The sequence below is a fragment of the Monodelphis domestica genome, chromosome 7 (genome assembly GCF_027887165.1).
Source record: "Monodelphis domestica isolate mMonDom1 chromosome 7, mMonDom1.pri, whole genome shotgun sequence".
NCBI classification, from domain to species: domain Eukaryota; kingdom Metazoa; phylum Chordata; class Mammalia; order Didelphimorphia; family Didelphidae; genus Monodelphis; species Monodelphis domestica.
The window spans coordinates 500,933-527,505 of NC_077233.1; the positions used below are offsets into that span (position 1 = coordinate 500,933).

General features: G+C 58.0%; 1 protein-coding gene across 2 annotated transcripts; it reads left to right on the plus strand.

Moving 5' to 3' along the window:
- Positions 1 to 36: 36 nt before the first annotated feature.
- Positions 37 to 26,339, plus strand: PDCD6IP (programmed cell death 6 interacting protein). 2 transcript variants are annotated; one of them, XM_056803998.1, is made up of 18 exons: positions 37 to 628; positions 4,230 to 4,284; positions 5,013 to 5,082; positions 8,021 to 8,148; positions 11,981 to 12,134; positions 14,813 to 14,913; positions 15,977 to 16,108; positions 17,547 to 17,769; positions 18,360 to 18,483; positions 19,625 to 19,802; positions 21,290 to 21,401; positions 21,584 to 21,753; positions 22,059 to 22,307; positions 22,462 to 22,596; positions 22,803 to 22,897; positions 25,386 to 25,503; positions 25,615 to 25,817; positions 25,917 to 26,339. In XM_056803998.1, the coding sequence occupies exons 1-18, from the start codon at positions 420 to 422 to the stop codon at positions 26,089 to 26,091; spliced, it is 2,631 nt and encodes an 876-aa protein (XP_056659976.1). In that variant the 5' UTR covers positions 37 to 419; the 3' UTR covers positions 26,092 to 26,339. The 2 variants fall into 2 exon arrangements, with proteins under 2 accessions (XP_056659976.1, XP_056659977.1); XM_056803999.1 differs by having other exon boundaries at positions 15,992 to 16,108.
- Positions 26,340 to 26,573: the final 234 nt, after the last annotated feature.

Sequence of the window (26,573 nt, forward strand, 5' to 3'; positions counted from 1 at the left end):
TTTTTCCCAGTGCTGTAGTGCAAATAAAAACAGCGCGCGCACGCGCACCACACGGGTAACGCGAGGATTTGGCGCACGCGTACTCAGTCCGGGCTCTTTCCCCGTTCCGTCCATTGAGGGTGGAAAGACTGGATTGGGTGTAGCCTGCACTTGCGCAACACATTCCACAGCCCCTCCCGGGAGAGGGCGTTTAGGCCAAGAGAGGCGTCTGCGCAGGCGCTTCTTCTCCAGGCCCCGCTCTCTACTCAATCTCCACGCGGCGGAGGGGCGGAGCCTGGCCCTTCCGGGGAAGGGCGCATGCGTGTCGTAAGGACGCAGCCGACGTGCGCGCCCGCGCGGGGCCGAGAGCGGAAGTGCCGGCCGACTGACTGGGCCGGGGAGTGGGCGGCGGCGGATCGGGGCAGCTCGGGGTCGCGGCCATGGCGTCGTTTGTGTCGGCGCCCCTGAAGAAGGCGGCCGAGGTGGACGTGGCGCGGCCGCTGACCAAGTTCATCCAGCAGACTTACCCGGCGGGCAGCGAGGACGCGGCGCAGTTTGGCAAGGCTGCGGAGGAGCTGAGTCGCCTGCGCAAGGCCGCGCTGGGCCGACCACTGGACCGTCACGACGCGGCGCTGGACACGTTGCTGCGGTGAGCGCGAAGTTGGGGAGAAGTTGAGGGAGAGGTTACGAGGGAGGGGGTTCTGGGGGCCGGGACCTGCGGGGGGGGGTCGCGTCTTCCTGTGGGAGAGGGGCCCCACCCTGGGGGCCTTTGGGCCGCGGCCTAGAAGTCCGGGCCTGACCTGGGTCGGATGCGGTCAGGGGCACTGGGGTGGGGGGTGGGGTTCCTAAGGCGGAGCGGCCAGGCTAGGGTTTCGCAGGGGTGACCCTATTACGCGGGTCCTCAGGGCCGACGTCGAGGCTCCCTTGACCGGGCTGTCACCTACCCACAGGTCAGTTAGAGCGTCTGCTAGGATGACCTCGGGCCAGCAGTCACGCCTTGTGCCCCTGAGACGACTCTGCCAGGCTGGCCCAGGGTGAAAACAGGACTAGAGGCTCTTCCTGCCGTTCTGGACCGGCCTTAGTCAGGGTCTCCCTGTCCCCCCGACTCTTCTCTGCTCCTCTAGCTCCGGCTTTCTGGGTGTGTTTGCCCGGGGCCCTCGGGGTAACCCCCTGCCGGACACTGCACTGAGGCCAGAGGCCCTGTGGGCTGACGCCCTCCCTTGGTTAACCCTGGCCTGAGCTAGGTGCCTCCCTGCCCTCTGTTGGTGGTTTTACACCTTCTTGTCTTGGTGGAGCCTGGCTGCCAAGAGCTGAGCTGGGAGAGGGGCCAAGCTCTGCCCTTCTCCGTGGGGCAGCGCCTCAGCCAGCACCTGGAGGGAGAGTTCTGGGGAGGGTTGGGACAAGAGCAGAAGCGCTGCTGGCATCTGTGTCTGAGGGGGCACCTGCCCCTGGTGATGGGTGGAGGTGCCACTGCAGATCTCTGGCTCTCTGGGCTTGTTGACATCTTGCTTCCCAGCTTTTCTGGTTGTCCTGGGAGTCATGATGACCAGATAAGTGGCATCCCAGGAGGGAGCTGAGGTCTGCATCAGGGAAGGAAGGGAGCAGGGTGGTCCTTCCTCCTTGTGGCCTCCCTGTCTTTCTGTCTTTCTCTTGCTCTCCCAGCTGAAGATGCTTTGGTAAGTGGGTCTGGCCACCTGCCCCACTTGGCCCTGGGCTTCCATCAGCCACCTCATCTTTCCAGGGTGATGCTCACAGGGGAGCCAGCTGTGTAGTGCTTGAGGGCTGGTGACAACCTCAGGTTTCTCCAGAGTTTCCAGGGGTCTCTTCATTGCCCAGGTGGATGGCCTTTTCTCAATCTTCTCTGCAGTAATGAACACTTTTGACCCCACCTTGTCCTCTGGAGATTCTCCCTAGAACCTCATCTGCCTCAGCAGCCACACTCCTCATCTCAGGGCCCAGTCAAAGGAATCGGGGTTTGTATCCATGCAACATACCCTGAAAAGGGCCACGTTCCCTGGAGTACTCTGAGGACCAGCGGCCTTTCTCTCCATTTGGAGCAGAAATCTTCCCTCAAAGGCAGGGACTGCCTGGCTTTTCTCTGTCTCTTAGTGCTTAGCCACAAAAGTAGCATCTACTTTTCCTTTCATTCCTCTCTGGGTTTTCCACTCTCTCCTGTCCCTCTGTTTAAATATCTCCAAGCTGGTGATTCCCAGGTCTGTACAAGCAGCCCCAGACTCTCCTGTCCTCCAGCCTCACTTCACCAACTGCCTCTCAGACATTTTCATCTCATACTCATCATGTCCAAAAAGGAGCCCTCTGTTCCTCACACTCACTCCTCTTTTGAACCAGGGACTGCCATCCCTGTGGTCATTTGGGTCTACAGACTTGATGGAACTCACTGCCCCCATGTATTAGATCAGTTGCCAAGCGTTATTGGCCTTACCTTCACAACATGCCTTGGGTTCATCCTCTTCCCTAATTGTGTGGTGACCAGCCTAGTTCAGGGCCTCATTATGTCTTACCTAGACTGCTGCAATGGTCTCTTTGTCTAGGTAAGCTGGGTGGCACCATGCATAGAGTGCTGGACCTGGAGTCAGGAAGATTCATCATAGAGTTCAAATCCGGCATTTACTAGCTGGGTGATCCTGGCCAAGTCATTTCACTGTCTTTGCCTCAGTTTTTTCATCTGTAAAGTAAGCTGGAGAAGAAAATGACAAACTCTTCCAGGGTCTTTGCCAAGAAATCCCTAACTGGCATTGAAGAGTTAGACAGGAGTGAACGATAACTCCACAACTTGCTTATCTCCAGGCTCTCCTCTCTCTAGTCTTCACTCCCTGGTTTATTGCAAAGGTCAGTTCGAGAGCTACCTTCCCCAACAAGGCCTTTCCTGATCCCCCGGCCACAGTTTACCCCCTCCCCAATCATCTTGCACTTGGCATTTATTTTGCAAATAGGAATATTAGGAACATTTCATTCTCAGTGGAGAATCCTTTGATCTATTGTGAATGAAGGGTGTTTACTGGAACATTGCAAACATTTGATGTATGTGTATTTTTGTTTATTGCTTCAACTCTGTCCAAAACCTTTTTCACATTTCAAATTTGAATGACTTCTTTTTCTCAGATCTAAAAAAACCCCAAAGACCTGTGATTTTATTAGTGTAGGTAGCGAAGAGAAGGGCTGGATGTGAGAGGTGTTATGTTGTAAAGATGGAAACAGCAAGATTTGGCAACTCGTTGACGTGTGTGGTGAGAACAAATGAGGAGGGCAGACTAGTGCTGAGCTTATGGATCTGGGAGGCTGATGGTGGTCCCTTCAGAAATGGATAGGTTTGGAGGGAGGGAGAAGAAGAGGACCCACTGGGGTGTGATGCCTACAGAGATATGCAGTGGGGAATGTTCATTAGGCAGGTGGTGGTGTGGGACTGAAGCTCAGGGAAGTTATCAGGGAGAGATCTAGAGGAGTCATCAGCATGGAGGTGATAGTGAAGTTCCTAGAGGCCATGGGACGAGAGAAGTGGAGCCAGAATTATGTCCTGGGGAGGCTGTTCCCAGATATGGAGAATTGCTTGGCTTTGGGACCATGCCATATCTCCCCTTGGCCCCAAACCACTTCAGTTTGTAGTCTCCGTAAATGAATTTTTGGGGATGGAGGAGAACTGAAGGACTAATTTTTGCCTCTTGCTTACATCAGTTACTTCATGTGCTACCTTAATTAGTTCTGTAAATATTGTGGGAAATTGCAGAGCTTCAGTGAGTGATTTTACACTGCCCCTGAATTGAAGGCTTTTCTGCTTGCCATGACTGATTGTCGGTAGTTTGTGGGTATGAGTCACTGAACAGGATAGTCATCAAAGACTCATGATGGAGTGTTGCTCAGTGGATTCTGAGAGTGAAGTGCCCAGTGGGTGTGGATGGGCATTGAACCCAAGCCAAACTCTAGAGAATCTGAGCAAAGAATAGCATTCAAGAATGCCTGTGGCATTGCCCCAGGTCTCTCTTGAGCATCCTTGGGATGTCATGGGAAACCAAAGGCTCTCTGCACTTTGGAGTGGCACACGGGGCCAAGATTTGGGACAGGACAGTGAGGGATGGAGCTGCCTTCAAGAGAACAGAGGTCCCATTAAGAGAGCCAAGGGTGAATTGAATTCACTGCTGAGGAGTTAATTGACTTTGGATTGTACAGAATGGGTTGGAAATGATGTGCAGTGTCTTACTGTAGTAGTTACTCATTTTGGTTTTGCTTTTTAGGTATTATGATCAGATTTGTTCCATTGAGCCCAAATTTCCATTTTCTGAAAACCAGGTAAAAATTTTATTTTTGTTTCTTTAAAATTCAGGGCATGTGAAATAATCTATTTGCTTATGCTTTTTGGGATAGAGAGCTGGAATGGGGAGGGGGGAAGGGTTTTGGAACTAATATTTAGTGAGAGGAAGCTGTCTCTGGAGAAGTTTTGAGAGTTCATTCTCTTTTGGAATCCCCTTTCTCATGGAAACCACATTGCCTAGAAATCTGCTATTCATTCCCACCTGTTAGAGGCAGACGGTAAAGTCTGGGGCTGCATTTGTATCCCTTTTGTCTTGCCCTCTAAGAATCTCTTAATTTCTTTCCTTAGCCCATTGAGAATCAAAGAGCATGATTTACATGTAGCTCGGACATCTCCTAAACGCATTTTGGCCAGTTTTCTTAATTTAGAAGATGAGTAGCATGCTGCCATTATGACTCAGTACCAAGGCTTGGCATCACTTCTTCTCAAAGAGCATTTCGGATGTTGACCATGCTAATGCATTTCTATTCCTGTGTTTGGGCGCTTGAGTCCAACTTGTCTGCACAGCCATACGTGAATGTGACTTCTCGTTGAGTGTCGTGTGGGCTCTTTTCCAGAGTGAGTGGGGAGGAGGCTCACTTTGATCTGGTGGGCGTGTGTGTGTTTTTCTGTGTGGAGTTGGGTCCCATCTCCTCTATTCAGAGTGTATTCTGGATCCTTCCCTCCTGACCGCTCAGGGACTGCATTTCTATTCTTCCCAATACAGATCTGCCTGACCTTTTCCTGGAAGGACGCTTTTGACAAAGGATCGCTCTTCGGAGGGTCTGTAAAGCTGGGTAGGTAATTTGTATGAAAACCAATGCTGAGAAACTAGGTCTGTAGTCTTTATTTTGAGATTCTGTTGCCTTGCAGACAGAGGCTAGTAGTGGGAATTCCCTTGTTAGGTGGGGTGCAGCCTCTCCATCTCTTCCGCTATAGATCTCAGAACCCAAGGAGTTACCTGTGACTTGGGTAATGAGCTTCAGAGGTGAGGCTTGTGTCTAGATTGAGTTCTTAATGACTCTGGCTATGTCTCATGCTCACTTCATGTCTGCTCCATCTTGTTGTCCTGCCTCCCTTCCTTTGGGCTGCTGCCCAGATTGCATGCTGCTGGGGACTTTGCTCTCTGACGTGCTTTGAATCCTCTCCCCCTTCCTGGTATTGCCTGAGGCTTTTCCATTGGTCCATTCTAACAGCACTTAGCTGGTTGTTGTGGGGAAAAACTAGCCTAGAGGGAGGGGAAATGTGTCCAATTGTCATCCTTCTTCCAAACCACTTCCTAATGCAATAAAACAGAATTCTAATTTCATCACTCCCCCACCCCCCCTTTCCCTGAAGATTCTTGTCCCATAGTCCCCATCTAGTTTTCCAAAATTGTTTTTCTTTCATTTCCCAATATCCCCCTTCCTCTTCCTCCACTGAAAGTTGTCTCTTGTAACAAAGATTTAAAAAGAGAAAGAAACACGGTTGTGCCAGATCCTCAGGCTCTGCTGAGAAGGAGCAAGATGTGTGTTCCTGACTCTTTCTGGGCCTCTTGGCCAGTCTAACTATCCTTTGCAACCCAAGTCTTGGGTTTTCGTTTCCACCCAGGACTGTATTGTGGTGAGGGAGCTGAACCTCACTTCAGGTCCTTTTTTGACTCCTTCTGGCCACCGGTCCTCAGTATGTCGGACCTTTGGCACTGCCATGCACTGCCAGTGGGAGTTCTTCCCTAGGGAATCCCAATGCAGTCCTCAAACTGGCTGTTCCCTCACCTTGCTCCTGCCCATTGTAGGGGTTATTTATTAATTAATATGGTTTGACAAAATATAAGAGAATGTGGCCGCCGATATTATAACTTGAGTCAAAGTAACTTTTTATTTATTTAGCTTTATTTACAAAATAGAGGGAAAGAGTAAAGTAGAGAAATATGAAAGAGGGTTGAGTAAGCAGTCTAGCTTGTCACCCTAAACATTTCTCTGGTGCCTGGCTCAACTCAGGCAGGGCTTGTTAACCTTCCACTGACCACGTGGCCTTCTCCAGAAACTAATCTCTCTAGAAGCCAGGAAAGGAGACAGCTTTTTCACTCACCCACATTGTAGTCCAAAGGGGAAAATCCAAGAATAGTCTTACCAAATACTAGAGTCCCAGGTTCATGCTGAAGAAGGTCCTCCACCAGCCTCCAAAGCCTTGAAAGAGTGAAGACTTTGTAGCAGGAAGTTTTGGCCACTTTTAAAAGACCCTTCTTTATGTCACTTCCTGTTCTTTCCTCCACTTTAGGGGACCAGTTGTAGTCTATGAATTTGCTTAGGACTTCCCTGCTTCTGAAGGTGCAAACCCCTTTAGTTAATAGTTTGTAGACTTCCCCTACTTTAGGGTTAAGTAGCGGTGTATTCGCTTTTTGTTGACTAAATGTAAAAGTGGGCAAGGGAAGAGTTAATCCCATCTTCACACCACGTAGAGTGTTTTAAGTATATGAGGCTGTTTTCCTGAGTGTGCTTGCTTGGCCTCTTTTCATAGAAGCCTCCCCCCCATTTCCCCCTATGCTCCTCTGGATCATTGTGGTTATTGTTTCTTATTGCTGTGGTTATTGGGATCGTGTAGGGTCTTCATGGACTGTAGTCTGGTTAGCCAGCCTTTGGAGGACCCCATCTGGCTGTAATTTCGGTCCTTCCCTTTCACTCTCATTCTTTCCTGGACCTTTTCTCTCCCTGCTTTGCCCTGCAGCCCCCAGGTCCCTCCTTTATGTTCGTTTGGGCCACACCTTCCCCATCCCTCTTGGCTCTCTCCTTCCCTGGTCTCCTCTGGCACTCAGCCCTTATTTGGGGAATATTCTGCCTTAGCTAGTTAGAGAACATTTAGTAACATGGACATCTGCTATCAAACATTCACTTATACAAACCGAGCTCACAGGGGGCTGGCCGGCCTCAGAGGCAGGGACATGGGGGACATCAAGCCCCGTTTCTGACTGGATCAGGCTTGATGTGCCTGGAAAGCCCCAGACCCTCTTGGAGCTCTCTCGACGTCAGAAGGGGCGCCAACCTGCATTGGGAGAGGGAGTTGTCCTCCCTAGGGATTCTCTCTACCGGTGGAGTCCCAGACACATCGGCCCCCCCAATATGTGTGTGAGCTTCTTTTTGGACCGGAGGGTCTCAGACTTTAGCCCTGCTCCATTTCCTTTGATTCCCAGCACAGTGTTCTAGACTGACAAGATCTCTGAACCCTGATGCTGCCGTGCAGTGTTTTGGGACTGCTTTGCACTGTTGTCTGCCTCCCCGTGCCTCCTCGACTTTGGCTTTTCCCTTCACTTACTGCCTTCTCTGAAAGCCTTCCGCCTGCAGTCCCGTCCTGTCGCGTCGCTCGCACCTCGGGCCTTCTCGGGCCTCGCTTTTTCCTCTCGTGTGTCTCTGTCGGAGGGAGAGGGGGAGGACGGCGTTTTCTTGGTGCCTGGTGCGTCGCGGAGCACTTGGTGAGACCTGGGACCGATTGGTTTGCTAACTCATTCCGGTTTGGGGCCTTTGCTGGCTTCTGGTCCAGCAGGAGCTCCCTTGGGCTCCTCGTTGGAGACTTGCTGCCGAGATGCCCTCTTGCTTCCAGCCTTTCGACTCGGTCAGAGTCCAGCTGCCATTGCCTTGCCTCTGCCCACACCACGAGAGGTGTTTGTGGGATGCCTGGCTGAGTGAGATGGAGGGAGCCGTGGTCCTCGCGGAGGGCCACGGGGTGAATTTATCCTTCTGTTGTTGCTTTTCTAAACAGCCCTTGCAAGTTTAGGATATGAGAAGACATGTGTGTTGTTCAACTGTGCGGCATTGGCCAGCCAGATTGCCGCTGACCAGAACCTGGAGAACGACGAAGGCTTGAAAGCCGCGGCTAAGCATTATCAGGTATGCGGTTCCTTGCATGGCCTCGTCCAGGGATTCATGGGTTTCTCTGAACTCCCCGTGGCTTCCCTCCATCCGCTTTCTCGACACCGACTTGGGGTTGGCATGCCTTTGGGGGAAAGGCCCGGGGGCTGGAGGGGCATCAGAGATGAGTGGCTAGCCAGCCTTTCATTTGGAGACTCTGGTGAGGGGGCCTCCCAGGCCGCCCATCCTGCTGCCCGTCAGCCTGGACCATCCGGACTGAGGCTCTGGCGCGGGCTCCCGGAGCTCACAAGCCCACACCCAGCCCAGAGGCCCAGGGCTGCCAAGTGCACGTACGGGGGAAGCAGCAGGACTCTTCCCTTTCTTCTTTAATTTAGGTTTTAGAGGGCCCTCCCCCTCCCCACTCGAAGAAAAAGCCAGCCCAAGCCTTGGGACCGGCCTTGTGGGGCCGAGTCCTCTGGGGGGCCATGCAGTGAGCACCCTGCCCAGCTCTTGGGCCTTTTGAGGCTGCAGCTGGTTTCCCTGGTCCTGCTCATTCTTCATCACTTGGGACATGCTCCTGGCTTCTTGGGCCCCGGCCCTCGGTCACTCCATTCCCAGGCCTCCAATGTTCAGCGGAGGGGCAGAGAGCCCCCCGCCAGCACTACAAAAAGCCCTGGGTAGATGCGGATTCTTGGCTGATTCCCTCGATGTCCTTCGGAGCTGAGGAGGCCTTGGGGTGGTACTCCTCCGTCGTGGGGTAGGGTGACTTTTGGGGGGCAGTTCCCCATTTTGAGTGTTGCCTCTTGCTGAAATGAAAGCCCTTTCCTGTTCTTTCTCCTCCTTCTCCCTGGAGTTAGACTTGGCCACTGTGCCTTTTCCCACTGGCAGCCCTACTCTGTGCCTGATCCCCCCCACCCCCATCTCCAATTCTTTCTGTCTGGCTCTAGTGGAAGCTGGCTCCCTTGATAAGACTGTGGCTTCCAACTGTCCTGGGCCCCTTTGGGAAAGGAGGAGGAAAGTGGTGGGGATGTTCTCCTGGCCACTTCCCTCCCAAGCCTCTCCTCCAGAGAGGTTCTCTGCATCTCTCCAGACGCTCTGACCTTGGTTCTTGTCACAAGCGTCAGGGTCAGGCCTCTGGGTTGTCCTTCCTCAAAACCGCGCCGGAAGTGAGGCCTTTGGCTCTGCCTTTGACTGTGCCGTGACAAAGGAGAACAGAACAGAGCAGCTGAGGGAGTGCCCGGAGCCCTTTGGGCCCCTCCTCCACGACCCCGGGCCTGGCACAGTGCGGCGGCGCCGCTACTTGGGCTTCACATCCATGCAGACGTGGCTTCTCGTGTTTCTCTGGGTTCCTCCATCCCCTCCTTCTGCCGTGGTTTTTCCCTGCTCTTTGCTGCCCCAAAGCATGCAGTTCTCCGTTCTGCCCTTCTCTCTTAGGCTGGCTCTGCCCCTTTGTGTCCCGCTCACCCACTTTGAGCCATCGGGCGATCGATCAGCTCCTGGTCTTCCGTGTCTGTGCCCATTTCTTCATCACACAGAGTGGGTGCGTTGGTCTCCCTTTTAGCCAGCTGCTCCTCGGGCTCCTTGGCATGAGCAGTTGGCCGTTTTTCAGTTCTGAGCGGAAGGCGCCTCTGGGTCAGAGGGGGATTCCTGGGGAGTGGCTGTTATTTTCTCAGGTGTGGAGGGATCAGGGTGGCCTGGGAGGATTTCTCCTTTCTCAGGGAGGTCCGAGCTGGGGCAAAGTCTTCAAAGCCTTGAGCCTTCTGTCCTTTGGGACTTCACCCTCTACAAAATGGTATCCTCTAGCTACAGCTTCACTTTCCCTCAGTGCCAGCCCCAGGGCCCGTCCTGCCCTGAAGAGATGCCCGGTGCCCTGGAGCCTGGCTTTGGCTTAGCTGCTCACTCTCCCTGCGGGGAGGCCCCTCATCCTAGATCGGTTCTCTGGCCTTGGAGCCATCTGTCCAGGTGCCACCCACTGTGCTGGGTACAGGGGACTGCTCATTGTGGGGCGCAGAACATGAGTGCAGCTGCCTACCATGTGGCAGAAATGAAGTGCCCCAGGCTTGGGACCAAGAATGACCCCCAGGGGAGCGGGGATGGTGCGGGAGGCTCCCAGGGAGGCCACCTCAGGAAGGCCTCGTGAGATCCATCACTCACAGGAGCCTGGGTCCTTTCCGAGAGGCCCGAGCAAGCCTCTGGAGTTGATGGATAGGGGCAGGGATCTCACTGTCCCAGGGAACGGCCTTGGCAGCTGTGGGTGGGATGCATAGGCCTGCGAGGAGACGTGGGCCAGTATGGTCATTTTGGTGAGAGGGGCTTGGGTCCTGTCCCAAGGAGGTGCTTTGGCAAGGATGGCGGGAGGGGGCCAACAGAGGTGGCGAGATCTGGTCAGCACTGAGGTCTGGACCCTTGGACATTTGCAAGGGGAGTGGTGGCTTTAACTGCAATGAGGAGACTTGGGGAGAAGGGGGGCCCCTCATTTTGGCACTGTTGAGCCAGATGTCCGTGGGGCTGCAGGATGGGCGCCCAGGACAGGCTCTGGGATTGGCTGTTCGGATTGGGAGAGACCACTTAAACTCATGGGAGCTGAGGGGAGCACCCAGTGCAAGCAAGAGAGAAGAGAAGAGAGCTAGGGGTCAGCAAGAAGCTCGGGGGTGGGATCCAGAGGAAGTCCCGGAAGGGAGACTGGCGAAAGAATGGCTGGGCAGGTTCAGGGATCCTGAGAGAGGAGGACAACAGGGGAAGGGGGCCTTCACCATCCTGGAGCCTCTCCTGGGAAGATGCCTTGGCAACCTGAGGAGGGGACCCTTCTGGTCCTCGCTTTGGGTCGGTCCCAGGCCCTTCAGAGGCTGCCGAGAGGGAGGCCAAGACCGTCTGATTTATCGAGGAAGAGCGCTGGTCATGGGGACAGAATGGTTCCGGCTGGGATTGAACGGAGGCTGAAGAGTAATTTGAAACTGCCTGACCCACGGGAAACCCGATGACCTTCTGCGTGGGCTAATGTTCTGCTGAATCTGCTTGTTGATTCACAGGATTGTGATGTAGCCACATCTCGCTCGGTCCCCCAAGCAGCCCTCCGGTAAACATCCCTCTTCCCAGGCCTGGCCTCAGGAACCTGGGTTTCCAGAGACGTCTTGGCCCAGCCACGTGCCAGACCCCTGAGGCCTGGGGTCTCTCTCTGTTTCTCAGAGACATTCCTTAGCCCAGAGGAGCCTGTGGCCTGGTGCCAGGGCTCAGTCCTCTGTCCTGTCTCCATTGGGGGATTTCTGTAATCCTGGGACAATTGTGCTTTTCAAAAGGTGGTCCATTATGTCGGCAGTTGTTATCCTCTCTGTGGGGGTGGCATGCCTGGGCCCGTTGGAAGTGAGGAGTCCCTGGCCCTGCCCTTTTGGGGGCTGCTGCGGATCCAGGTTTTGGGTCTAGCGGAATAGAACCGTCTTTGTCCTGTCTTTGGCATTCGTGTCTGCTTTGTCTTGCCTGCATTTTACTTCCCGGCATTAGCAGCAGCGCCCTCCCCTCTGTTCTCAGTCCTGCTCCTGTTGCGAGGCCCATGGGTGCATCTCAGCGTGTTCCAGCGCCTTCATTAGACCCTTTCCTTTGTAGTGTGGCCCAGGGCTCTGTGCCACCCTTGATGCCACTCTAGTGCCCACCACAGAAGAGAGCACTCCCCCAGGTGGGCAGCTGGACCCGCCGACCATCACCTGGAAGCCCCAACCCCGTCAGCCTTAGTCCTCCGGGAGGCTCTGTGCCTCCTGTGGCCTGGCCTTGTACCCTGGCCTCTCTTACGCCTCTCGTGGCAGCATTTGGCTTTTTGAGAAATCCTCCGTGGAACACTGTCAACGTGCCTCTGTTCAGGCTCCTTTTTCTTTTGCAGTTTGCCAGCGGCGCCTTTCTGCACATCAAGGAGACTGTCTTGTCCGCGTTGAATCGAGAGCCTACCTCGGACATAGCTCCGGACACCACCGGGACCCTGAGCCTCATCATGCTGGCCCAGGCCCAGGAAGTGTTCTTTCTCAAAGCCACAAGAGGTGAGTGCAAGATCTGCTGGTGCCCGGGTCAGGGTCCGGGGGGCTGCGCCATCAGCCTGCGGGCACACGCTGGCAAAAGTGGGCAGGACCTCCTGGCCCAGTCGGCAGGGACATGATGGATTTAGGCTCGGAAGAGGTCCGCCTCTGTAGGAGGGAGCGCGCCAGCTGAGCCGTGGGGGATGCTGGGGATTCTGAGGCCCCGAGAGGCCTGTAGGATGAGATCAGAGTTGCTCGAATGGCATGGAGAGGGTGTGAAGGGAGACCTTCGTATGGGGGCTCTTGACCCTTTGGGAATGGGCCACAGCGGGAGGTCAGGCAGGGAGGAGAGCACAGCGAGGAGGAGAGAGATTGGCTGTTCGACATAGAAAGGCCTTGGGTTAGAGTGCGTAGTTAGAACTGAGTGTCTGGAGATTAGCAGGGTAGGAAGGCCAGGCCGAGGCTGCCAGAGGCCATGCAGGGAGGGTGGAGGACAGTCCAGGCTGTCGGCCAAATGAATGTCAGGTTTTGGCCAACGGTCCTTGTTGGGTGCCATATCTGGGTGGAGATGCTCCAGGGAGAGGGAGCTGGAGTCTGAGGCTGGAACTTGGACGGAGGAAGCATGACATCAACCACTGGGGATCTGTCCCCAGAAGCGTGGGGAGGGCAGCTGGAGAGCCACCTTCTGTAAGGGGCTTTGGCTCAAACCTGGGTGGGTGCCTGACTTGCTCCAGGGGCTGCTGGAGTCAGCATGAATAAGGGGGAGCAGCCATGGGAGGGGGTGGGCTCCCTGTCTGCAGGGGATGCGATTGGGGGGCTCCTTCCTATGTTGGGGACAGACCAGAGGGGGAGGGAGGCGGATGAGCCTGGGGCACCAAGGCCCTTGTGGATCCTAGCCGGAGAAAGGAGGGTTGTGGTTGCCCAGACCAGGCTGGGGGGACGGACACCGGCACTTTGGGGAATGGGTCTGGCCCTCAGGCCCTCACTAACATTCATGGGGGTCGGATGGCGGAGCAGGAGGGAATTGGGCGCATCCTTTGGATGTAGCGAGTGGATCCAGAGTGCTCTAATGGCTCCGTGTTTCCAGGCTGGGCCCCAGATCCCTTCTCTTGGGGTTGGGGAGCAACACATGTATGGGGGGGAATGCCAGGGTTCTCCCCTATCCTGAGGAGGCCTTGCCCTCAAGTGAGATCCTGCCCAGTGGCCTTGGCTTCAGCTCCTCCTGATGGGCATGTTTGGCAGAGTGTAGGCAGGGTTGGAGATGGGCTCAGGCTGTGGTGCTGCCAGTTTATTGTAGGGCCTCCCTTGCCCAACCTTGGCCCTTAGACTTGGTCAGTTCTACCACAGGCTTCCTTCATGGCCCTTGTGGGCATGACTCAAGATTGCCCTGAACCTGGGGGTGAGTGGCCACTTGTTCCCTGGAGCGAATGACTGACCTTATTGCTGAGAGTTTTCTCATTTCACGGAAGCCTCACAATAACCTGGGGAAACCTGGTTTGGACTTGGGCCTCTTCCTCTCTCCACTCTACCAGGTGGTGTCTGAGGATGTCACAAACCAGTGAAAGCTCACCCTGGGCCTCTTGTCGTAGTGTCAGCAGAGTGGTCAGAGCCAGGCAGGGGTGTGACTATAGGCTACGTTTCCAATGCCACATTCTTTTTATAATTTTTTTAAATTAAGAAAATGTTTTTTTCTTTTTGAAAATGTTATTTATTTAGATAGATTTGGAATATTTTTTCCATGGTTACAAGATTCATGTTCTTTCCCTCACCTCCCCCCAACTCCCTCCTCTAGCCAATGAGCAATTCCACTGTGTGTTACATGAAGATTTATTTCCATATCATTGACATTTGCACTGGAGTGATCATTTAGAGTCTCCATCCCCAATCCTATTCCCATCAAACCATGTGATCCAGCAGTTGTTTTCCTTCTGCATTTCTGCTCCCCCAGTTCTTCCTCTGGATGTAGATACATTCTTTCTCCTAAGTTCCTCCGAATACTTCTGGGTCATTGCATGGCTGCTGGTAGCAAAGTCAGTTACATTCGACTGTGCTACAATGTATCTGTCTCTGTACATTGTTCTCCTGGTTCTGCTCCTCTCGCTCTGCATCACTTCCTGGAGGTCGTCCCAGTTCACATGGAATCCCTCCAGTTCATCATTCCTTTGAGCACAAGAGTGTCCCATCAGATACCACAATGTGTTCAGCCATTCTCCAATGGAAGGGCAGCCCCTCATTTTCTAATTTTTGGCCACCACAAAGAGCACAACTATAGATGTTCTTGTACAAGTCTTTTTCCTTATGATCTCTTTGGGGTACAGACCCAGCAGTGCTATGGCTGGGTCAAAGCCAATGCTGCATTCTTGATCGAGTTGGTGGGCACTGATGCTCTTGATGAGGTAAGAGGGCTGTGGGTCTGAGCCTCCAAAGGGCCTGACTCAGGAATCTTCCTGGAAGTCCGGTGCCCTCTCGCAGCAGGAGAGCATTGCCAGCCACTCACTGTGCCGGTCATGAGAGGGTGGAGGGGAACAGGCCGCCGGGCCCAGGTTGCCCTGAGTCCAAGGGACATCTCTATGCTGAGGAGCCACAGTAGGGAGTCCTTGATGATGGCACCAAGCCTGGAGACGTGCTGGAGGAGGGGTGTGCATGTGTGTGCGCGCTCCAGAGCACGCCTGTGCAGACACATCCTGGCCTCTTTCTTTCAGATAAGATGAAAGATGGAATCATCGCCAAGCTGGCCAACCAGGCTGCTGACTACTATGGAGACGCCTGCAAGCAGTGCCAGTACAAGGACACCCTCCCCAAGGTGAGTCTTGGGGGGGCTCTGCAGGCTGCCCATCGCCCCAGGGACGATGCTCTGGGCGGGAGACACCATCTGGCTTTGTGTGGCGCGGCATGTTTGACTGGCTCAGAGCCGGCATTCTTAGTGCAGCTGTTGGAGTGGACGCCTGGGTCCTTGGACTCTTCCCTGACCCCTCCCCCCTTCCTGGGAGAGCCCCGGCCTCCCTGTGGCATATCTGAATAAGCAGACTGGACCGAAGCACGGGCGCAGCTTTGGAGAACTGGAAATGTGTGCCTAGACTGTGCCGGACCTTAAGGCACGGCGGGGAGGGGACTATCGGACTGTCGGGGCCCAGAACTGAGACTCTCGTGTTTCCAAAGAAGGCAGAGGCCGGGAAGCCTGGCCTTCGGACCTGAGAGTCGGGGTTAGACACAGGCAGGGGATGGGAAAAAGCGCAGTTGTCGAGAGATCTCTGAAAGGGGAGTGGAGAACGGCCTCTACTCCAAGGGGGATTTCTCCTCCTCGCCAGCTGCCAGCGCCCTCTCGCTCCGGGGGTACGTGCACCAGGGAGGCCAGGGGGAGAGATCCGGCTGGGATGGGGGACGAGCAGGCAGGTGCCCCTTGGGCCAGGGTCCAGACTGGGTGTGTGGCCCCCACATGGGGTGCACCCAGCCTTGCCTCACCCTTTGGCTTCAGGGAATGGGTGCATGTGGAGATGAGCTCCTGGAGAGAGTCTCCCCCCCTCCCATTGGGAAACCGTGTAATTGCTGTGTGTGTGTGTGTGTGTCCACATGTGTGCATGTATGTGTTATACCACTCTGGGCACAGGCTGGCACACGCACAGTGGACAGGGCAATGGGGCAAGTCACAGTGGCCCAGGCAGCAGAGGGGCATGGAGCCTCCGCTCTGGGGTGGTGAGGCCAGGGCCGCCGCCTCCCTTTCTCCCCACAGCCCAGCCTGGAGCCCCGCTTTAGCCAGGAGAAGAACCGAGCGGAAGCCGCAAGGGGTCACCCGGGGCCACTCTTGGCCGTCCCCTCTCTGTCCTCGTTCCGTGCTGTCTCTGACGCCCGGACTCCCCCCTGGTCAGTCTCTCTCTCTCCAGGAGGTGTTCCCGGTGCTGGCCGCGAAGCACTCGGTGATGCAGGCCCACGCGGAATACCACCAGGCGGTGCTGGCCAAGCAGCAGAAGAAGTTTGGGGAGGAGATCGCCAGGCTGCAGGTGAGCTGGCGCTGGGGGTGGCCGAGGGGCCTCGGGGTGGCCTCTCTCTTTGGGCTTCCCCTGCGGTTCCGCCTTCTTCGCCCAGCGGGCCGCCCCTTGTGACACAGAATGGGCCGAACTTGGGAATCGGCCCGGCTGGGCGCCACGTGCACATTCTGCCCCCGCAGACCCTCCCCCTTGGGAGAAAGACGAGCAAGGACAAGGGCACTGTGACTCTGGGGCTGTGTCTCTACCAGGGTCACCCAGGAAGTGTTGGGACCGGCTCTGGGTCCCGGGGGAGCCGAGGCGGGGGCTGGGGAGAGACTCGAGCAGGGAGGTGGGTCCTGGGCCCCTCTTCAGACTAGAGCCAGCGCTTGGGGCTCGGTTTGGAGGCCAAGGGGGAGGGCAGGGAGTGGGCCCCGGGCTCCTCCTGCCCCAGCCTCACGGATGCTTTGGCGAGCCAGTTGTGGGGGGCGACGAGGCAGGATGTTCCCAAGGCCAATTTCCGAGCCAGGTCACAGAAAAGCCCCCTTTCCAGAGCCCTTCCTTGTGCGGAGTGATGGGTCCGTGGTGGCATGGCCGGATGGATGGACAGACCTTTCTTAGCCTTGCTGGTCAGGGTTAGAGCTCAGCCTAGCCTGGCCAGGCTGCTGTTTTCTGGTCTGGGGTTGCCCAGTGATCCTCCTATCCCAGAGGATCCTCAGGTCCTAGTGATCCTCCCCCCGCGGGACTTTCCAGATAGACTCCAGACTCCCTCGTCTTTGGCCTTGTCCCGACCCCTCTGATGAGTACTAGGGGTGGCTGTGACCGCTCCTACCCACCTTGTTCTCCTGTCACAGGCCAAGAAGAGGCAGTGTTGGGGAGGCCCCCCCCCCTTCAAGGCACCCTTGTCAGAGACCTTGGAGAGCTGGGGGCCTGCTGAGGAGGGCAGGGAGAGGGCAGAAGCTCCCCAGACTCTGATTCTCCTGAATGTCTAAAAGAGACAATGAGGCTCCATCTGGTTTTTCCTTTCGGCCCCAGTCACTAGTCTGAAGGGTATTGGTGGCATTGTTTCCAAATTCTCCATGACTCTATTTGGGGTTTTCTTGGCAAAGATAAGGCTTACTCCCGCCCAGGAGCCTGAGGTGAACATGGTGCAGTGACTTGCCCAGGGTCACACAGCTGGGAAGTGTCAGATTTGAACCCAAGACTTCCTGTCTCTAGGCCTGGCTCTCCATCCACTGAGCTACTGTTAAACTTAAATCTCAATAAAAATATTCTATTTTAAGGGATTTATTAAATGATCACTAGAAATCAAGGAATAAAGAGGGTACAAAATAAAAACCACGTGCCCGGGGCTGCTTAGCCATTTTTAGCCATCCCCACTCACCATCATCACTGCTGATTCTACGTCAGAGAGGGGGCCTCCAAAGGCCACGCCCTCCATCCGGCCAGCTTAACGTTGGCGTTCGCTTTGCAGCACGCGGCCGAGCTGATCAAAACCGTGGCGTCTAGGTATGACGAGTACGTCAACGTGAAGGACTTCGCGGACAAGATCAGCCGAGCCCTGGCGGCGGCCAAGAAAGACAACGACTTCATTTACCACGATCGGGTTCCCGACCTGAAGGATCTCGAGCCGATCGGCAAAGCCACGCTTGTGAAAGCTACCCCCGTCCACGGGCCTCTGAGTCCGAAATTCACGGGTGAGCCGCACCTGGGGAAGGGCCTTTCTCCAGAGGAGGTTCCCGGCGTGTTCTAAAGGGGGCTTCCTTGGAGTGGTTTGGAGAGGCCACTGCGCTAGGCAGCCAGCGGAGGAGGGAGGGAGAAGCCCTGACTTCAGGGCCTCCAGGAGTAACGGGGAAAGGCCGGGTGAGGGACCAGCCAGGGCGTCCACACAGTTTAGTGCCGGAGGGCCCTTTGCCTGCCCACGCACGCACATAGGCACCCCTCCGTACACGCAGTGCACGGGTGAGGCCGTGTCTCCGGAGCCTTGGGCTAGGGGTCTTTCTCAGCCGGGGATGGAGGGATGGGTCGGTGGCTTGGGCTGCGGAGCTCATCCTGGGGCTCTCCGCCTCCGTCACTCTTGCCAGACGTCCTTCCCCCAAGTTCCCCCGTCTTCCAGATGACCCTTCCTCCGCGGGACAAGCCAAACGCCTGGGCTGCTCAGCATTACGTGGCTGCCGAAAATTCGGTTCCCGTCTGCTTTGCTCCGGGGGGGTCAGGCAGATTTGGGGGGAGATGGCAGCGCCCAGTCTGGCTCCTCATCCTCTTGAAATGCTCCTTCGGCTTACAGACCTGTTTGAGAAGATGGTCCCGGTGGCTGTGCAGCATTCTTTGGCCTGCTCCAATCAGAGGAAAGCCGAGTTGGTGAACAGATTAATCGCCCAAATGAGAGAAGCCACCAACTTGGCCAATGGGTGAGTGCCTGGCAGGCTGCTCACTGTCCCCCTTCCTGCTTGAACCCCGTCAGGTCCTCCAGCCTCTCGCCTTCTGCACCTGTCCCGAGCACCCATGGCCCATTCGACGATCTGATCTCAGCCGGGCCCTCACGCAGCTCCTCCGTGCGTGGCTCATTCACTCTGTGGTTCCCCAGAGGGGCTGCCGCACACCTTCTCCCTTCAGGCCTCCGGGACCCATTCCTCCAGCCTCCTCCACCGCGGGCCTGCCAGCTGCTTCGCTGGGAACTGGCCCATGCTCCGTCTCAGAGCCCCTCTGCATCCTCCCTGCTTCTCTCCCTCTTCTCCAAGCTGCCTAACCAGAATTCTGTTCTTTCCTCATCTCTTGCTTCCTTTTTGCTGCCACACGGGCGAGTGTCCTCCCTCCAGCTTGCCATCCCTCTGCCTTCCAGCCAGCTCTCCCAGCTTCCGCAGATCTTCCTCGTTCTGGCCTTCTGTGGCCTTTGTGACACTGCTCCCTGCCGTCATCCTTCCCCCTCTCTGCCAGCTGCTTCTCCATTTCGTGCCCTCTCACCGCGGGGCCCTCCATTCTCCCTGGGTGACTTCCTTGGTTTCTTCGAGTTCCCATATCATCTTCCTGAGCTTTGCTTCATGCCATCTGGGCCGCCCGTGGCCCTTTCCATTTGGCCGTGCCATCATCTTTGTCTCTCTCTAGCCCATTCCTCTGCCCAGTGTGCTCTCAAGTCCCCCAGGCTGGCTCCCTGGCACTGGCTTTTCCACAGTCCACTTGGCCGACGGATCGTTACGCGTGCCCCGTGGCCCTCCTCGTCTCCTCACGCGTGTCCCGTGGCCCTCCTCCGTGGCCCTCCTCGTCTCCTTCCTCCATTCAGCTGTTGTCTGGACACGTCCTGGGTCTCGTCCCTGTTCCTGCCCAGGTCTTCTGCCTTCGCTCTGCGCAAATGGGACCTATAGACGCTTCCCCATTGTCCTTGCTTTCCTGTGTTGCCGTCAGTCCCTGGGTAGACGTGCAGAAGCCTGGGCTGCAAAGGCTGGGCTGGCTTCTCGGGGTCCCCAAGGACCCCGGCGGATCGTAGCTGTGGCTGAGGTCCCTCGGCGTGCTGTCCACGGCACGGGTGCTGGAATGCCGTTCCCTTTTCTTCAGGGTCCTGGCGTCTCTCAATCTGCCCGCGGCGATCGAAGACATCTCTGGAGATACGGTTCCACAGTCCATTTTGACCAAATCTGCCTCGGTCATCAAACAAGGGGGGATCCAGACGGTTGACCAGTTGATCCAAGAACTTCCTGAACTGTTGCAGAGAAACCGAGAAATCCTGGATGAGGTGAGTTGGAGCAAGCGCTGGGCTTCCTCCGCCGGAGGCCTGGAATGGGCGAATGAGGCATCCTGCGGGGACGGGCTGGGAGCGGGGAGGACCCTGGGCAGGAGGCCGCAGTCGCTTCGCTTCTCAGCTCTAAAATGGAAAGCCAGCGCCCCGCCCCTGGGGGCTTAACTCTCCTGTCCGTGTGGCGGGCGGAAGGAGAGCCGAAGGTTCGAGCAAGGGGCAAAAGGTGGGCCGGGCCCTCGGCTCGGCCCAGGACCCCGACTGTAGCGGGAAACAGATTTCTGTGTATTAACAGCAATTCGTCAAATGAAGCCAGTCAGTTTAGAGAACAGCCAACAGGATGTGACACTCGGTCATCTGGATTCTAATTGGAGGAAAGATTGGGGACACCCCAATTGGGAGGGGGAGAGCGAGGTCAGAGCAGAGGGATTGCCCCGCCCCGAGGGTCTAGCCAGGCCGAGGACTGTGGAGGCAGGAAGTGACTGACCAGGATGTTACACACGCGCCCCCCTCCCCCCCCCGGACCTGAGCAGCAAGGAGAGGCGCTTCAGCTCCCCGGCCATGCCTCGAGCAGGGCCGTAAAGCTGTCTCCCCGTCCTGGTCGTCGAATGCCTTTTGCTCCTGAGACGGTCCCCTGGCCGGAGAGCCGGGGAGCCAGGGAGCCGGCTCCGGAACCAAGGCACGAGGCAGAGTGGGGGCGGCTCCCCCAGGGCCCACCCTTGACCATCGGCACTGGGACCCCTCCCCGGTCACTCGCCCCGCGTTCTGCCCACATCTCGTCTGTGTCTTGTGGCGCCGGGGGGGGGGGGGCTCCCCTCATCCTGCGATGTTGTTGGCGTGAGGCCCTGCCCTGGGGTCTTGCCCGCCCGGCTGCCCCCTCGTCTGAGGCCACAGGCTCTCCTTAGAGACCATCGGTGCTCGGACGGACTCGCCCTTGGCATCTGGCTCGTGCTCCGGCTCCCGCAGGCACGTCTCCCTCAGAGCAGCCGCCCCTGGAGAGCCCTTGGCAGGAAGCACCCTGCTCTGGTGCCGAGAGGAGAGGCTCGTGATGGAGTAGACGGGGGAGGGGGAGAGGGCGCTCTGCTCTTCGGCTGTCAGAGGACCAGAGGAGGGCAGCCAAGAAAAGCCGCGGCCTCTTGCTGAGGGTCTCCGGGGCCGGGGCTTGTGTTCTTGGGGATCGGCCGGAGGATCAGACCCGGCCCCCCTTGTGGCCGCGTGACCCTGGGCCAGGCTCCTGACGTGCCAGGGGGTGGCTGCTGAGCGAGGGACGTCCAGAAGGGGGGCGCCTATTGGAGGCTGGGCCGAGGGTCGTCGGAGAGCTCGGGAGGCCACGGAGGGCCTGCACGTGGGGAGGAGAGAGGAGGGAGCGTGCGGGCACACAGTGTCACCTCAACGAGAGCCCGCCCTCCTCTTGGGGTGTCCCGGGTGGTTCCCCTCGGCCGGGCTCGGCCGGGCCGGAACGGGACAGCCTCTGCCTTTTTCTCCAGTCGTTAAGGCTGCTGACCGAAGAGGAAGCCACCGACAACGAGCTGAAGGCCAAGTTCAAGGAGCGCTGGCAGAGGACGCCGTCCAACGAGCTGTACAAGCCTCTGAGGGCGGGTGAGCCTGGGGGCCGGGGGTCCCCGCGAGTGGGGCGGTCGGGCCCGGGCCCGCGGGGCCGGCGTGCGGGGGCGCTGCCCTCACCAGAAGCTCGGAGCGTTAGCGCAGCCCTGACTCAGGCCGCGGGGGTGGGCTGGCCGGGCCGGGCCTCTGCCGACACGGCTCTTCGTTGCCTTCTCTAGAGGGGGCCAACTTCCAGGGGGTGCTGGACAAGGCCATCCAGGCCGACGGCCAGGTCAGGGAGCGCTACCATTCCCACCGCGACACCATCGCCCTGCTCTGTAAGCCCGAGCCCGAGCTGAATGCGGCCATCCCCTCGGCCAACCCGGCCAGGACCCTGCAGGGCAGCGAGGTGAGACCGGCTCGGCCCAGAGAGGGCGCCGGGGCGGGTCCCGTCCGTGCGGCCGGCCCACCGCACCGAGGCCGAGGCCCACGTCGGGGCGACCTTCTCGGCTCCGTGTCGGCGGGCCCGGCCCGGGCTGGGGCACAGCTGAAGGCCGGAGGACACGCGGGCTCTCGGCCAGAGTCCCTGCCCAGCCGGGCTCCTGTGAGGCGCATGGGCAGCCCCGAAGGGCCTCGGGGCTGCCCTGGGGGGGAGGCCACGTCGGGTCCTCCGCTGTGGGAGAGGCTGCTGACGCAGCCCGCCGTGTCTCGCAGGTCGTGAACGTGCTCAAGTCCCTGCTGAGTGGCCTGGACGACGTGAAGGCGGAGCGCGAGCGCCTGGAGAGCGACCTCAAGGCCACCCCCTTCGACATGAGAAGCAAGTTCCTGGCGGCGCTGGCGCAGGACGGCGCCATCCACGAGGAAGCCCTTTGCGTCACCGAGCTGGACCGCGTCTACGGGGGCCTCACCGGCAAAGTGCAGGAGTCTCTGAAGAAGCAGGAAGAGCTGCTCAACCGCGTCCAGGTGGGCCCCGGGGGGTGGAGACGCCGGCAGAGGCCTGGAGGCTCGTTCCAGTGTGGCGGGCAAGAAGCTGGCGCCCCTCGCGGGAGGCCTGTCCTGAGCCCCGGGGGGGGCCGGGGGGGGCGTCTCCCTTCATCCTCCGTCTGTCTCGGGCCAGCTCTCCCACCAGGAGTTCTCCAAGATGAAGCAGTCCAACAGCGAGGCGAGCCTTCGTGAGGAGGTCCTGAAGAACCTGGCCACGGCCTACGACAACTTCGTGGAGCTCGTGGACAATCTGAAGGAGGGCACCAAGGTAGGGGCCCCCGGGGGTTCTGGGGCCGAGTTATGGGGGAGCCCTGGCCCTGGGAGGGCCGGAAACACCAGCGCCTGCTCGTGCCCCGAAGGGGCCAAAGACTGCGGGGCACCCCCGGAGCTGGGCCTTTCTGCGGTTCCCCAGCCCCCCTCGTGCTGAGGAGCGGGGTGCGGCACCCCCTCAGTGGCTCTGCCCTTTGCCCCCAGTTCTATAACCAGCTGACCGAGATCCTGGTGAAGTTCCAGAACAAGTGCAGCGACATCGTGTTCGCCCGCAAGACTGAGAGGGACGAACTCCTCAAGTACGTGGCTCAGCTGTCTGTGGGTCTGTCTGCGGCTCTGTCTGTCTGGGTCTGGGTGTGTGTCTGCGGGTCTGTGTGTGTGTGTGTCTGCGGGTCTGTGTGTGTGTGTGTGTGTGTCTGCGGGTCTGTGTGTGTGTGTCTGCGGGTGTGTGTGTGTGGGTGTGTGTGTGTCTGCGGGTCTGTGTGTGTGTCTGCGGGTCTGTTTGTCTGGGTCTGTGTGTCTGTCTGTGTCTCTGTGTGTTTGTGTGTGTGTCTGCGGGTCTGTGTGTGTGTGTGTGTGTCTGCGGGTCTGTGTGTGTGTGTGTCTGCGGGTCTGCGGGTCTGTGTGTGTGTGTCTGCGGGTCTGTGTGTGTGTGTGTGTCTGCGGGTCTGTGTGTGTGTGTGTGTCTGCGGGTCTGTGTGTGTGTGTGTGTCTGCGGGTCTGTGTGTGTGTGTGTGTGTCTGCGGGTCTGTGTGTGTGTGTGTGTGTGTCTGCGGGTCTGTGTGTGTGTGTGTGTCTGCGGGTCTGTGTGTGTGTGTCTGCGGGTCTGTGTGTGTGTGTGTGTGTCTGCGGGTCTGTGTGTGTGTGTGTCTGCGGGTCTGTGTGTGTGTGTGTGTCTGCGGGTCTGTGTGTGTGTGTGTCTGCGGGTCTGTGTGTGTGTGTGTGTGTCTGCGGGTCTGTGTGTGTGTGTGTCTGCGGGTCTGTGTGTGTGTGTGTCTGCGGGTCTGTGTGTGTGTGTGTCTGCGGGTCTGTGTGTGTGTGTGTGTCTGCGGGTCTGTGTGTGTGTGTGTGTCTGCGGGTCTGTGTGTGTGTGTGTCTGCGGGTCTGTGTGTGTGTGTGTGTGTCTGCGGGTCTGTGTGTGTGTGTGTCTGCGGGTCTGTGTGTGTGTGTGTGTCTGCGGGTCTGTGTGTGTGTGTGTGTCTGCGGGTCTGTGTGTGTGTGTGTCTGCGGGTCTGTGTGTGTGTGTGTCTGCGGGTCTGTGTGTGTGTGTCTGCGGGTCTGTGTGTGTGTGTCTGCGGGTCTGTGTGTGTGTGTGTGTGTCTGCGGGTCTGTGTGTGTGTGTGTCTGCGGGTCTGTGTGTGTGTGTGTGTCTGCGGGTCTGTGTGTGTGTGTGTGTGTGTGTGTCTGCGGGTCTGTGTGTGTGTGTGTGTCTGCGGGTCTGTGTGTGTGTGTGTCTGCGGGTCTGTGTGTGTGTGTCTGCGGGTCTGTGTGTGTGTGTGTCTGCGGGTCTGTGTGTGTGTGTGTGTGTCTGCGGGTCTGTGTGTGTGTGTGTCTGCGGGTCTGTGTGTGTGTGTGTGTCTGCGGGTCTGTGTGTGTGTGTGTCTGCGGGTCTGTGTGTGTGTGTCTGCGGGTCTGTGTGTGTGTGTGTGTCTGCGGGTCTGTGTGTGTGTGTGTCTGCGGGTCTGTGTGTGTGTGTGTGTGTCTGCGGGTCTGTGTGTGTGTGTGTCTGCGGGTCTGTGTGTGTGTGTGTGTCTGCGGGTCTGTGTGTGTGTGTGTGTGTGTGTGTCTGCGGGTCTGTGTGTGTGTGTGTGTCTGCGGGTCTGTGTGTGTGTGTGTCTGCGGGTCTGTGTGTGTGTGTCTGCGGGTCTGTGTGTGTGTGTGTCTGCGGGTCTGTGTGTGTGTGTCTGCGGGTCTGTGTGTGTGTGTGTCTGCGGGTCTGTGTGTGTGTGTGTGTGTCTGCGGGTCTGTGTGTGTGTGTGTCTGCGGGTCTGTGTGTGTGTGTGTGTGTGTCTGCGGGTCTGTGTGTGTGTGTCTGCGGGTCTGTGTGTGTGTGTGTGTCTGCGGGTCTGTGTGTTTGTGTGTGTGTCTGCGGGTCTGTGTGTGTGTGTGTGTGTCTGCGGGTGTGTGTGTGTGTGTGTGTGTCTGCGGGTCTGTGTGTGTGTGTGTCTGCGGGTCTGTGTGTGTGTGTCTGCGGGTCTGTGTGTGTGTGTGTGTGTGTCTGCGGGTCTGTGTGTTTGTGTGTGTCTGCGGGTCTGTGTGTGTGTGTCTGCGGGTCTGTGTGTGTGTGTGTCTGCGGGTCTGTGTGTGTGTGTCTGCGGGTCTGTGTGTGTGTGTGTGTGTGTCTGCGGGTCTGTGTGTTTGTGTGTGTCTGCGGGTCTGTGTGTGTCTGCGGGTCTGTGTGTGTGTGCGTGCGTGCCTGTCTGGGTCTATGTGTGTGTGTGTGTGTGTGTCTGCGGGGTCTGTCTGTCTGGGTCTGTGTGTCTGCCTGTGTCTCTGTGTCTGTCTGTGTCTGTGTGCGGGTCTGGCTCGGGATTAGGCTGTCCACATCTCTGCATTTGCTGTCCCCTTCGAGGCTTATGGACGGACGCCGGGCCTTTATCCGAGGCGATGATAACCCGAGAGGCCAAGGTCACCAAGCCTTCCCTGCCCTTTGCTGCCCTGCTCTCCTCTGTGCTTGGCCTTCGAGGCTCTGGTGGATTGTGGGCGCCTGTGGGGTGCTTCTAGGCCCGGGGCCGGGTGCGGGTGCCCCGGACGCTCCCCCATCTTTTTCACTTTGCTCTTTCAAAGGGATTTGCAGCAGAGCATCGCCCGCGAGCCCAGCGCCCCGGCCCTCCCGGCGCCCGCCTACCAGTCCTCGGCCTCGGCTGGGGGCGCCCCTCCCACGCCGGCACCCAGGACCATGCTGGTGAGTGAGCGGACGGGGGTCTCCGGGCCGGCTCCTTGCTGTCCTGCGCCTGATCTCGAGGGCCGCCGCCTCCCCCGGACTAATGGGCCCCCCTCCCCCCATCTCTCGTAGCCGGCTGCTAAGCCTCAGCCCCCAGCCCGCCCGCCGCCCCCGGTGATTCCGGCCAGCCGCACAACGTCCGCCTCCGCTGTGTCCGGGGCCCCCGCCGCAGCCCCGTCGCCCACACCGGGAGTCCCCGCATCCGGCTCGGCCCCTGGTGGGGGCCCGTCTCAGGCCCAGGGACCGCCGTACCCCACCTATCCGGGATACCCGGGGTAACGCTCGTGGCTGACGGGGGGGGGGGGGGGGGGGAAGGGGGTGGAGTGGCCGGCCGAGAAGCGCCGACGCCTCACGCTGCCGTCTGTCCTCCACAGGTACTGCCAGATGCCGATGCCTGTGGGCTACAACCCCTACATGTACGGCCAGTACAGCCTGCCTTATCCTCCCGTGTACCCGCCGAACCCGGGCCAGCCGCCCTACCCGGGGCCCCAGCAGCCGGCCTACCCGTTCCCCCAGGCTCCACAGCAGCCTCACTACCCGCAGCAGTAGCGCTCGCGGAGGCCGCTTGGCGCCAGGTTCGGGGACTCGCAATAAGCCTCTCGCACTCGCTTCTCTAACGTACTGTACTTCCCGGCAGCCATCCGGGGCTCCGAGGCCCGCCGGGACGCCCGCGCTTGGGGGCCGGCGGGGCGCTCCGTGGGGTTCGCCTCTGGTTTAGGTTTCGATACGCTATTTTGTGAAAGAATCAGAGCCTGTCGATCTTAGAGCCGAAAATAAATGACTTAACTGGGTTCTTATCCTGCTTTGTCATTGATTCTCGCCCTGCTTGGGGGGGCCTGGTGGGAGGCGGCCAGCCAGATCGCTTTGCTTGTTCTCCCCCACCCCTTCTAGGAGCATTAGTCATAATTGTAATGTTAAATCATGTTTGTATTATGGGTTTGACTTAAGGCAATATCTGGGCCTCATCCTTCACATTGGCACTGCCTTGAACTCGTGACTTGGCCATGAAGCTGTCCCCTCCACCCCCCATA

Coding starts and splice junctions, on each gene's coding strand:
- PDCD6IP (XM_056803998.1), top strand. CDS start 420: ATGGCGTCGTTTGTGTCGGCGCCCCTGAAGAAGGCGGCCGAGGTGGAC. Junction 5,083..8,020: donor CGGAGGGTCTGTAAAGCTGG/GTAGGTAATTTG, acceptor TTTTCTAAACAG/CCCTTGCAAGTTTAGGATAT. Junction 12,135..14,812: donor CTTTCTCAAAGCCACAAGAG/GTGAGTGCAAGA, acceptor TCTTTCTTTCAG/ATAAGATGAAAGATGGAATC.